At 37.5% G+C, this 12577-nt stretch overlaps 1 protein-coding gene and 1 long non-coding RNA gene across 3 annotated transcripts; both read left to right on the top strand.

Annotated features, from left to right (window-relative positions):
- Positions 1-171: 171 nt before the first annotated feature.
- Positions 172-9172, top strand: etsrp (ETS1-related protein). 2 transcript variants are annotated; one of them, XM_079640462.1, is made up of 8 exons: positions 172-3037; positions 3666-3747; positions 5315-5401; positions 5958-6032; positions 6116-6259; positions 6808-7068; positions 7316-7434; positions 8371-9172. In XM_079640462.1, exons 1-8 carry the CDS (start codon positions 2972-2974, stop codon positions 8644-8646), a joined length of 1110 nt encoding a protein of 369 aa, XP_079496588.1. In that variant the 5' UTR covers positions 172-2971; the 3' UTR covers positions 8647-9172. The 2 variants fall into 2 exon arrangements, with proteins under 2 accessions (XP_079496588.1, XP_079496587.1); XM_079640461.1 differs by having other exon boundaries at positions 5282-5401.
- Positions 9173-9616: 444 nt separating this feature from the next.
- LOC307013185 lies at positions 9617-10798 on the top strand. Its single transcript, XR_013800884.1, has 3 exons — positions 9617-10010; positions 10443-10484; positions 10582-10798. It is a non-coding gene; the product is annotated as an uncharacterized lncRNA (long non-coding RNA).
- The last annotated feature ends 1779 nt before the right edge of the window (positions 10799-12577 follow it).

The raw sequence follows: 12577 nt of genomic DNA, 5'->3' as shown, positions 1-12577 counted from the left end.
CCAGCGTATGTACCAATCATTTCACAACAGCTTATAAGACTGAAACTGCAGTGCAGACTGTCACTAAATACCCATGGGATGTGTCTAACTCTAACTGCTGGAGCCCTATATTAACTTCAGATTTTGAATATGTGCACAAACAGAGGTTAACATTGATGTGTATTTCTTAAAGGCCATGGACAGGAGAAATACATTCAGGAAGTAAATCATGTTTCAATGCTGGTCACCTAACTGTTGTTTTGAGACAGACCTGATAACATTTTAGCTTAGCCTTAGACTTAATGAATGTTCTTGAAAATAACCAAATGTTAGACAACTCCCTTCTTCAAAGATTGCATATTATTTATATTTTATCCAAAGCATCTTCCAACAAATACAATCAACCAAGAGGATATGCATTCAGAATACTGCAGGTACTTAAGCATCAAATAAGCCAAACTATTTAAGTTAAAAAACAGAAAGATCAGAACAGAAATAGAGCAATTAATTCCTTCCCGTCTATAGGATATAAAAAGTGCAAAAGAAACTAAGCAGTTTTTAATTACACTTCCTGTTTCATTCAGTGCTCATTGATTGAATAATTGTAAAGTAAGAGTCACTTTATACATTTTACTTGAGGTGAAGACAACATTCTTGTTGACGTTTTCAAGACTACATTACTTCAACATGGGCAAAGTCAGTGGTGGAATATAATATAGTAAATGTACAGAAGTTAAGTACAAACTTTAGATACTTTTACAAAAGTATTTTCATGGTACTTTTTACTTACGACATTTCAGAGGAAAATACAGTATTTTACTTTTTACTACAAATATCGGCAAATGTACTTTACAAACTAAACATATGAAGAGATATGATTATAGATAAGCCAACATTTCCAAACATTTGGAACTTTGGGGTTTTGTGATGGCATTTGTCATTATTTTAATACGTTTCACAAACTCATGGAACAATCACTGGAGGAGTCATTATAATCCATTCGTAAAAAAGAAAATGCACGAGGAGTAATAATCCATCAAATACATTGTATAGGCCTAATACTGTCACAGGGCTCGAGTACTTTTACAATTTTAAAAAGACCTCATTTTGCTCAACTTACACAAAGGCCTACTTAGGTTTCTAATGCAGGAACATTGTGTGCTGACAATAAGGGAAGATGTAAGTGTTTTAATCAAGTTTTAGCATGAAGAATGACTTTATTTCACGAAAACATGTTTTCATGAAACGTCCACTACTCCAGTGTGTGCCATTACAACTTTTATTTTTCTTTACATTTCCCACAGTTTGTTGATATTTGTACTGTTCCGTGACCGTTTACTTTAACCCCCTGTTACCCCAGGTGGAGTCCTGATAGTTGACTGCAGACGGTTGTTAATCACTTCATGTTGTGTAACCTTACCCCCGATGTCCTTTTCTTGAGGAGGGGCTCCAATCACGACTCCCGTCTCCCACCGACGCGCACGATTTCACCCAGCTCCACTTTTCCAGATGTGTGTGCGCGCACATTTGTGTGTGTGTGTGTGTGTGTGTGTGTGTGTGTGTGTGTGTGTGTGTGTGTGTGTGTGTGTGTGTGTGTGTGTGTGTGTGTGTGTGTGTGTGTGTGTGTGTGTGTGTGTGTGTGTGTGTGTGTGTGAGTTGTTTGTTTATACAAGGCCCTGGGGTCGGCCTTATCTGCTGCAGCCACTCACGCCGTGATTCAGACTTTCTTCAGCAAGTACTTGTGTTTTAAAAAAAAAAAATTACGGGCCATTGTTGTGTCGAATGGTTTCTAAAGATACAGAGATTTTTTCTTTCTTCCTCCCACCTAATTAGAAACTGACTGCTCTGATTTCAAAAGCCTGCACTTCATCCGCACCCAAACATTGGCTCAGTTATTGAGTCCCGCCTGTCAGACAATCAGAGAGCCATTCAGTGAGAGAATATAAAAATAACACTGTTGTTTTGGCTGCCAATTATTCCGCCATGTTTTCTTTATTCTCACATTTTTCTATGGATTTTTTTTAATGTAATCCTCTACAGGCTTATTAACTTCCCCATGTGGGATTAATAACGTGGTTTCATAGTTAAATTATTTGTATCGAGAAATATTGAACCGTATTGATTTGCTAACCAATATGCTGCAGTGACAACGTGTATTGCTGTATCTTTTACAATATGTTTTATTTTAGGGTTTTGAGATGTGGTGTTCATAGATCTGCAACTATCTGTTAATTATGAACCATTATTATTAGAGTGGAGGTCATCTTTAACGTCGTTCATTTTCTTTTTCTTTTAAAATATATTTTTGAAATCAATAAATCATCCTTCATGTTATGATGTTGTCTTCTATATAATATAGGCCTCTCTATGTTTCACTTAGGTATAATCTACTTGAGCAATGCCATTACCTTTTACTGTGCTTTATTTTTCAGATTAAATGTTTAGTAGGCCTACAAAACGTCTAGGCTAAAATGCGATTACAAATGTGCCTTATAAAGTGTGTTGGAGCTGGGAAGGCTAAAATGATAATTGTAATTTGATCAGCAATCAAATAATAGCCTCGATAGTATGACTGCATTGACATATCAATTCTGCTGCCGTGTGAGTTTGGCCTACTTTTGATAGCCTTCTTCTGGTTGCTAACACTTTTGTCGCAAAGTTTACTTGCCCCTGAATACTGTTATAGTGGATGTTGACATCATTACTGAATTACAGTTTCTGAATATGTTCCAATGTTTGAGCTGGTCGGGATTTAATATATTTTACCGGATGATTTATTTGTCAGGGGGAATTTTATGAATGAAGGTTTAGTTGCTTTGTGCTATGGGGAGGGTGCGTCTGACGTCACGTTCCATTAAACAAACCCGGTCACGACGCAGAGCCCCTCCCACCTCCGACGCGTTTAAAACGGGACCGGTCCGGCCGGGACTGACCACTCTCTGTTTCCGTGAAGCCGGTGAATAGCGTGTGTGGATCTGGGAAAAAAAGAGACATGTACTGGGACACTATCACCAAACCTGGAGACAGAAACACAGACAGCAAAGACTTGAAAATAAAGGTATGTATTATTTATTTATACAACAGAAGATCAAATTATTTATTTATTGAATCAAGCATAGAAACTCGTGTATTTCATTCATGACAATGTCAAGCCTTGCTATATTTTATTTTGTATCCCTTCTTTATCACAAGCACATATTGGGTTCAATAGCATGATTGTCTTTATGAGGTGTTTTTTACTACGTTATGATACATTAATTATTAGACAAAACAATTAAAAATAATGGAATTAGTACTCTTATATAATCGTTGGTGGTGCATTCATTGACAAAAGCAATGCAATCACAAATTCAGCTTCAAAGTTAGTCAAATACAAGAAAAAAAAGTGTCATCCAGTGAAATATCTTAAAAAATGTCTGACTTTCCACGACAGGATCATAAAGCAACTTTTTTTTAATTGCCCTGCTTACATTTGTACATTTATGCATTATAAAAAGACAATTTGCCAAACAGGATAAGTGCTCAACCTGATGTATCACTTATTTAAAGAAAATTATTCACATCTGTTTTTGTTTCAATCAATATGAAGTGCAAGGCTTTTCATGTTGTCTCTGCCTTTAGATATTGATCAACAATGAGAATTAATGACGACGATTAAAGTTGTAATCTCGACTCTTTCCACACAGATGGAGATTTGCCAGCCTGGATATTACACGGAAGACTTCAGGACTCAGGAAGTGCCAGCTGGCTTCGACTTTGCATCTTATGGTGAGTTTATAGAATCACTTGCTCCATCACGGGTGGAACATCATGACTTCTGAAGGCTTATTCTCTCATTGATGCCCAGAGATTTTTTTTTTTTTTTTAAATGTCTGCACAATCTGTTTCCTCTGGACCTGAGCAGCTGAAGGACAGAGGAAATATTTGCACAGAGAGTATCATCACATCTGTCAGAGCTCTCTCAATGAGACCTTGACCCCCGGGCCGCTAACAATCCGGATACTGGGGTTCTGTGTGTGTGTGTGTGTGTGTGTGTGTGTGTGTGTGTGTGTGTGTGTGTGTGTGTGTGTGTGTGTGTGTGTGTGTGTGTGTGTGTGTGTGTGTGTGTGTGTGTGTGTGTGTGTGTGTGTGTGTGTGTGTGTGTGTGTGTGTGTGTGTGTGTGTGTGTGTGTGTGTGTGTGTGCGTGTGTGTGTGTGCGCGTGTGCGTGTGCGCGTGGGTGTGTGCGCGTGGGTGTGTGTGTTTGTTTGTGTGAGTGGGTGTGTGAATAATGCTTGAATGAGCTGAGGTAGGCAAAGATAGAGAGAAAGGGTGGTCAGGTTAAAGACACTCCCCTCTCTGTCTTCCCTAATCCTTTCCTCCAGACTTCCTCCTCAAACAGATTTAGAGTCCCCCCCTCTCCAGACCTCCATCACTACTCTGTCACCCTCCCTTCGCTGGCGTTTCCTCCTCTCTCTTCCTCCCCCCTCCCTCCCTCGTTTCCTCCTACCTCCATCTCTTGAGCTGAATAAACCTGAGTGCCTGGTGCTGATTCGACAGTAAACAAATGTCTTATTCTTGCGTCAACATCCACCCTTCAGATAAAAATCCACATACTTACAAAATCACTCCATATTTCCTCTTCTAACAACTATTTTGCTGAGCTTTAATGCACTTAAGCGCTTACAGGACCTTAGGGCAACTTAGGGCAGAATCAGGGTTTCAGTTTGTTCCATTTTAAAAAGAGAATACACTTGAAACATTCTGGATATGCTGTTTAGAGTTTATTCAGAGTTTTAATGTAGTAGTTGTTTTGTTGTCAGGACAAAGTATTCCTCTGTAATCCATCAAATTATGTTTTTACATCTGAAATCTACACTTGGCAATGCACTCACAAGTGTGGTTATAAGAAAATTAAACTACAAAGAATAATGTGAAGCAACCTGAAAAAGGTCATGTGAAAGTATGGCATTACAAAGGTTTAAAAAAGCACCTGAATGCATTACAAATGTAGAGCTCATTGCAGCTGATCGACTGCATAATGTCTTTAAGTGAAATTCAACAAACGTCAATGTGTTGAACCTGATTTACTTATTTTAAGTCTTCGGCAACTGAATATATCCTTGCTAAACTAATGAAAACCATTAGCTTGCCAATGCAGTGCAGTAGGGATAAATTCATGAAATAACTGTAAAACATAAGGCATTAATGTCGATTAAAACCATTAGTGTTGTCTTTTGCACAAGCATGAACACTGCCTCTATTCCTTCCACCATCATCATCACTAACTGGCTCCATGTGTGTGTGTTGTGTTTAACCTCCAGACTGCCCTGGTGAAGACCTGTCTTTTCTGTTAGACAGTAAAACATCCGGACAGCAGCAGTACGTCGCAGAGAGCAGCTACCCTGACCCACCAAAAGTTTCTCACACTTATGAAATTAAAGGTGTGTGTCTCAAACGTCAAGATACAAAATAATATGCAATCGTGTTTGCTAATATGATTCATGTGTAGTAGAATTTGTGTCTCTAACTTGAGTAAAAGTAGTAATACACTGTGTCGAAAATATCTTAGTTAAAGAATAGTACATAATAGGCATAGTGCATATGGTATTCTAATTATACAGTTATGATGATTGATGCAATAATGTGTATATATAATAATGTATTATTCATATATGCTGCTTGGTAGCTTATGGTTTCCTCTTTCCCCAGGGATAAATTATTTTGTTCTTAATCAACAATAATGCATCCTTTTTTTTTATTAAATGTTGTATTATTGAATTGAATCTGCAAAGTATGTATGCTATCAAATACATTTAGTAAAAGCATAATGTTGCCATTTGGGAGTTGTAGTCGGGCAGTAGCACAATATAGAAAGTACAAGTACCTTAAAGTTGTACAATAGCAATTGAACTTAGCAAATGTACCTCATCTGATTTTACAACTGGGCATATGTTGGTGGTTTTGACGTATTTCTCATTTTTGCTTTTCCCCCCTCAGCGAGCCCTAGTGACTCCTCCCTCTTCAACCTGGACTCATACCACGAGTTCAACTGGTGGGCCTCATATCCACAGGGTGAGCTAATACTCGTACTGTAATTATCTTTTAGTTTTTTCCAAAGGGATTTCTTTGTGACTATCTTTCTGTTTGATTTGCAGATGGTCTGATGGTAGGCCAGTCCCAAACTGGTTACCACGAGTCTCTTCAGACGTACCAGAGCCTCGTGCCCCAAAATGGACAGTTCAGCCCGGCCCTGGAGGGCAGCCACAGCCCCTTCCTCACTGCCAAAGGAACCTCACAAAGTAAGACACTTTACCTGATGTTAAGAATATGGAGTCAAAGGAGTGACATCAAAAAAGCTAATGTGTAAAAGAATAAGAAAATCCGCGTAAAATATATATAAAAGAACAACAAAAAGTAAATGAAATATGAAGACAAATACAAATAATAAGCAAATACAAAAATGGAAATATCCAGAGACATTTAAAAGAAAACAAAATCAAAATGTTCATTTATTTTCACATGTATTTGTTCATTCATTTTTCTATATATTAGTTGTTGTTTTTTTATTACTCAATATCATTTTTTTTACAAATTTCCAGACAATACAATATAATAATAATAATAATAATAAATAATGTATTTTAACTCTTGGAAATGTATTATTCAGAAAAAAAATCGAATAATACAATTCCTATATATTTTTTCGTCTTTATATATTATACTTTTCATTATTATATTTATATCTTATTTATTTTTGTTGTTCTTTATCAGTTTAAGTTTTTCTCATCGGACTTTTATGAAACCATTAAAAACACCCCATCTAATATGTTTCTTCTCTGTGTTTCAGGTGAGACGGATCACAGCTTCTCGTGTCACTCGGCTGAACTCTACGACTCTGACGGGCAGAGGCAGTCGTCGTCCTTCTGGCCGGATTACTCTTCCCCCAACTTCACTGCCCCCTTACCTCACCCACACCCGGCCCCCTGCCCCTCAAACCACGGCCCTCAGTCCTCAGAGCAGTACTGTCCCCGTGTGGTCAAACGCAAAAACACTCACCTTCAGAGGCTGGACAGGGATGGCCAGATGACGGGGATGTCAGCTTATCCAGGTTCGTAATTTATGTTTAATAAATAAATAATAAATAGCGCCACTTTGACAACATTGAAATTATACTTGTCCATTAAATGCATCAAAAATCCAGACATCAGTAATACATGCTTTAAGTATATTCTGCTGATAATAGTTATGTACTTCACAAAAATGACCACAATACCTCTTCAACTCATTTATTATAAAAGTTTATAAAAACGACATTGCCATTTTAACTCGATAACAACATTTATTTTTTTATTCAGGTTCTGGTCCGATCCAGTTGTGGCAGTTTTTACTGGAGCTACTACTGGACTCTGCCTGCTGTACCTTCATCTGCTGGACGGGAGATGGCTGGGAATTCAAGATGTCCGACCCTGCAGAGGTAAGAAAAAGTACTACAAAGCAGTAGTGGAAAGAAACAGTACATTTACTTGAGTCCTGTATTTCCATTGTATGCTACTTGACACTTGTATGCCTACTAAACATGCTGTTGACAACTATAAATACTTACTTTTCTGTTTAAGACTATTCATACAAATATATCTTAAAATTCATAAAATGCATTAAGAATTAAATGAGTGCTTTCTAACCCTTTTGGTCTTTACAAAAATAAATCTGTGAGGGCACAATTCAAATGTCTGAGTGAGTCTGCGACATATACCCTGTGAACATTCAACATGGCGTTTATACACATATTAGTGGTCGAGAGGTCAAATTGTTTATTGTAACAAAAAGGTTACAGAAAAGTCAAATACAGGAAGACAAATATTTGTAATGGATTAGTCTTTCCTGTCAACTAAGAGTAAGTGGCTGAAAGCAGAGTTTTGCTGCCCTCTCTGGTTGAAAGTGGCAAGCCTGTGTCACCTCAAGCACTTCCTTGCAGCCACTGGAGATAAGCAAGGAAAATATGTTCAGGTGGTGTTATGTAACTCTTTCATCATCTCATGACCCCTCACATTATCTTTTGAACCTCTTGAATAAACTAAACTAAATGTAATGTATATTATTACATTCACTGAAATAGTTCAAACTAGTTCCACCTTGAGCAGCTTCAGCAATAAATACATATAATTGATACTGCTACATTTTTCTGATACTACTTCTCACACATTTGACTTAAGGAGGATTTTAAATGCACTTTTAATTGTAATGGAGTATTTCTACATTGATATCATGTCACTTTGGTGTGGGATCAGAGTACTTATACAACTTTGCAACATGTATTGTTTTCTTAACTAAAGACAATACAATACAATACAAAGGGTCTTTATTGGCATGACACTAAGTTGAACTCTATATGTTTTTGTTGACCCCACAGGTGGCTAAGCGCTGGGGCCAATGCAAGAACAAACCCAAAATGAACTACGAGAAGTTGAGCCGTGGCCTGCGTTACTACTACCACAAGAACATCATCCACAAGACAGCGGGCAAACGCTACGTCTACCGCTTTGCTTGTGACATACAGGGCATGCTGGGAAAGACGGCGCAGGAGGTCCTGACGAGCCTGAACGTTTTGCCGACGAACAAAGAGTCGTGGCCCGGGGTACCTGCAGCTACGTCAAAGCACAGCAGTGAAACATGGGCGTCAAAGTAGAGAATGGGTGCCAGGAGGACTTAAACCAGCCTATGAAGTAAACACTGCCTCCTCGAGCCCTGGCTGAAGTGCAGTACCGGTGAGGATGATGCAGAGAGCCAAGATGCTGCATTTCAGGGAATAAAAAGATCAAAAAACTCATCAAATTCATGCAATCAATCAATATTTTAGTTTTTCTTAAATAGTGGATCAAATTAGATAAAAGTGTTCCAAAAACTGACCCATTAATATAGCATATCAGCCCAAAAACAACAGCCCAGGGGCATTTGAAGCACTAATACTTGTTTGCAACATCAGGGACCACTCTTAAAATGTTATGTGTTTCTGAGAACTAATTGGTTGTAAATAGTGTTCATATGGTCATGCAATGTAGAGTTTTGTGCATTTATATGTATTTTTTAAAATACAAAACTCATGTCTACCTCGCCTGAAAATAATCTCAGTTTATGTGTTTCTGTTCAGAAACAATCACTGTGAAAGACTGTGGGATGATTGCTTTGTGTAAATAAACTGTATATAAACTCAATGATTTGTGTGAGAGTCTTACTCCATTAATATTGTAAATACTGCCAATAAAACACTAAAATGTGTGTTTCTCATACTTGATAGATGTATATCCCTTCTTGTTATATATTATTTTAATGACATGAGTACAAAAGGCTTTTTGTAAGTATCATGCTATTATTATTATTATTATTATTATTATTATTAGAGTGCATGATACCAAATGATTTTCATGTGAATAGGGTCTTTGTGATTTGTTGGCCTACTCTTCTCTAAATACATATTTGCACTTGAAAGGGGTATTTTCAAAACAGTCCCTCTTGATGTATGTATACATTTTCCTGAATCTCGTTTGTTTGAATATCAATCAAACTGGCGATTTAATTATTATCTATAATCTGTTTTCGCAAACCACTTATTTCATTGTGTTTCCTCGTTACATTGACATCTGAGAAGTCATAATTTCGACATTTTCCAGCGGCAGTGAAAGCCTCCTTCCTGAATGCGTCTAAACCTGGTTATTATTTTCTATATCGGGGTGAACGAGGGAAAGTTCAAATCAACAGGACATTTCAGATCCCCCCCCACGCAGTAACCAGGTTTAGAAATGTCTTCTCGAAATATTAAGATGGCTATAGCTGACATGTTCGAGGGTCTGTCGAGCAGTAACTTTGACAATTTCCGCCACGAGCTTTTATATCGCAATGAAGGACCGCGGGTTGCACGGATCAGGGTGGAGGGCAAAAGCCGCTTAGAGATCACAAACGTCCTCGTTTCCACTTTCACGGAGACTGGCGCTGTTGGGGTAGCTGTGGAGATGTTGAGAGAGATTGGCTGCAACGAGGAAGCAGACCAACTCGGTAAGTGTCGCTTCATGTCTTTGATGCAGAATGAGAACAGAGCCGAATCATCTGCAGAACATTGAACCCTAAAATGTCAGATAAATCACCGACAGTTCACAATTCAAATAGTCGATAATATAGAGTAGGCATTGGCAATATATTTCTGCATAGATAAAGTTGTACACCATTGTTTGTTTCGATTCGAATAGCCCACGTTTTTTCTCGCTCTTTAACTTGTGCTGTAGGTTACTGTTGCATAAGTTAAGTTTCCTGGAAGTTATGTCACTGACGACCTGCCAGTGTTTCCTTGTTTCAATTGAAATCATCTTACATTTCTCTTAACAATGGAGACATTTCGTAAATCCTTTGAGAATGGCCCAGACTGGTTTCCATTGAGAACACCTTCTGCAATCTGTCTGTACCCTAAATGTTGTTCTTATTTGTTTACAGTCAGAAACACAACCGGAAAACATTAGACTGCTCTTTTTGACAGTAAGTTGGCATGTCCATAATTGGTTTATAGCCTACATGTAAAGCATTGGGCAAAGATGTACAATTCACATTTAATTTCTTCTTAAATGTCTTACAGCTGCAAGACCCTGACCAGGAGCTGTAGTGAGTGGTATCGGTGGTAATGCAACATCTCAGATCATGTTTCACTGCCTGAATGCTGGATGTTTTAAGGAAAAAAATCGAAATAATTTATATCAAAAGCTTCAATCTGAATTGAGATATCTTCAACAACCATGGCACATTCAAATGTTATTTTTATCCCAATAAAGTTAAACGTTTTTAATGAAATCAAAGCCATTGTTTTGGTCTGTATTTCTCATCTTTTGTACTTCTATTCCCATCATGTCCAGCAAGATTATTGCCACACAAGAGGGTAATCTGATACTGAAACTGAAACATGTATGAATGCTTTGTACTGTGGCTCTCAGTATAGGCATGGGTATTCAATATTGTTTCCATTTAACCTTTTGAAGAGAAAACAAGCAGGTCTTCATGTAAATGGAGGTGTCTCATATAATATTTATCTAGACTATAAAGAGGCCTGACACATGTATGCACTTCTATGTTAACAAATCCCTAAAAAGCAGCCTGCATTACAGAAAATGCCCTTTAAATAAAAGTTTGAATGGCTGTTCTTACCATTAAAACACTAAGGCGTCATGCAGGCTCAGGCTACACTTTACAGTTGCTACAAAATGATTTATAAGATTTAAAATAGATCTGATATATCTATTCCCCCTTATACAGCTTCTCAGCAGACCTAGACCACAGTGGCATGTTATTAGACTACAGCAGGGGTGTCCAAACTTTTTTTCACAGAGGGCCACATAAAGATATACGAAGGGCTGGGCCACTTAGAGATATATTGCCTCGTAAGTTAAGTTATAAATTAGCAAAATGTAGGTAAATTAGACTTGATACATGGATATGCTTTAAGAAAAAAACATCCTACATCACAGATCTCCAGAGGGTTTCATATCTTGTTGGCAGCTCATTCCTTAAAACAGAAGCCTCAGAGGAAATATGAAGGCTCTATTTCAAGCTTGTTATGTAATTAAGCTATTGGGCTTTTTCTTATCAACTAAGATATTTTAGAAAATGTTTCCAACTTTAATTGACTGAATTTATTTTTAAAGTGGTCTTATACATGAATACTACTGTGTAATATAGTTTTACATATATATTTAAGAAGAGCAATATAAGAAAAGCAAGACTTTCATTTGTGGGCCGTATTCCATTATACTTTTTGTATTTGCTGAGGGCCCGGGCCGTAGTTTGGACAGCCCTGGACTGCAGTGTAATAAATCCTGGAAGATTTTTGACATCCACCTGGATTAATCTTCTTCTAATTGATTCACTACTGTCTCTGTTATACATTTGTTATCTTTCAAATGTACACAACACCTATTGCACGTCTGGATCCGTATACTCTGCTGCTCTTCCTGAGGTTTCTTCCATTTGTTCCCCCAATTGGCTATGGGTTTTATTTTGTAGTTTTTCTGTAAAGCCCCCTGAGACAAATGTAATATGTGTGATATTGGGATAAATAGCCTTTGATTGATTGATTGAAGTAATATTAGTAAAGCAATAAAAAGGAAACCTGCATCTGAGACTTCCTCTGATGGTTCCCTTTTGATGTCGACTGTTGTTTGTCGGGTCAAGGTACATTTTGCTGTAGCAGGCAGCTTTTGACATCTCTCTTCATTGTGAAATAAATACTCAAGTATAGGTGCAGTTTTTGGGTAAACATTCTCCTCTGTTGGTTAAAAATTAGTACTCACATGTTGTTCTGCTTCTTTTTAGCCATTTCTCATGTATTTAAGTCTTGAGATATAGGCCAGTAGCCTATAGTCAACAACCAGTTAATTGGAAAACATTTGGATAATGTCATTCTCAGTCATTCTTGAAGCCAAAAGGCAAAAAATGCTCTGGTTAGAGCCTCTCAAACTTAATAATTTACTTATCTTTCGATTCAACTAATTTGGGATAAAGAACATAATTATCGGTGAAAGCTAATATAGAGTATGTTGGTCTACGTGTGTACGTATAGGCATATACTGCAGTATATAACT

The sequence above is a fragment of the Notothenia rossii genome (genome assembly GCF_949606895.1).
Source record: "Notothenia rossii genome assembly, chromosome: 7".
NCBI lineage: Eukaryota > Metazoa > Chordata > Actinopteri > Perciformes > Nototheniidae > Notothenia > Notothenia rossii.
Note: the sequence above shows the minus strand (reverse complement) of the source record. Positions and strands in the feature narration are given on the sequence as shown.

Excerpts from the sequence above, each read along its gene's own strand:
- etsrp (XM_079640461.1), top strand. The coding sequence starts at position 2,972 with ATGTACTGGGACACTATCACCAAACCTGGAGACAGAAACACAGACAGC. Across the intron at positions 5,402-5,957 it reads TCACACTTATGAAATTAAAG|CGAGCCCTAGTGACTCCTCC; the intron begins GTGTGTGTCTCA and ends TTCCCCCCTCAG. Across the intron at positions 6,033-6,115 it reads GTGGGCCTCATATCCACAGG|ATGGTCTGATGGTAGGCCAG; the intron begins GTGAGCTAATAC and ends TTTGATTTGCAG.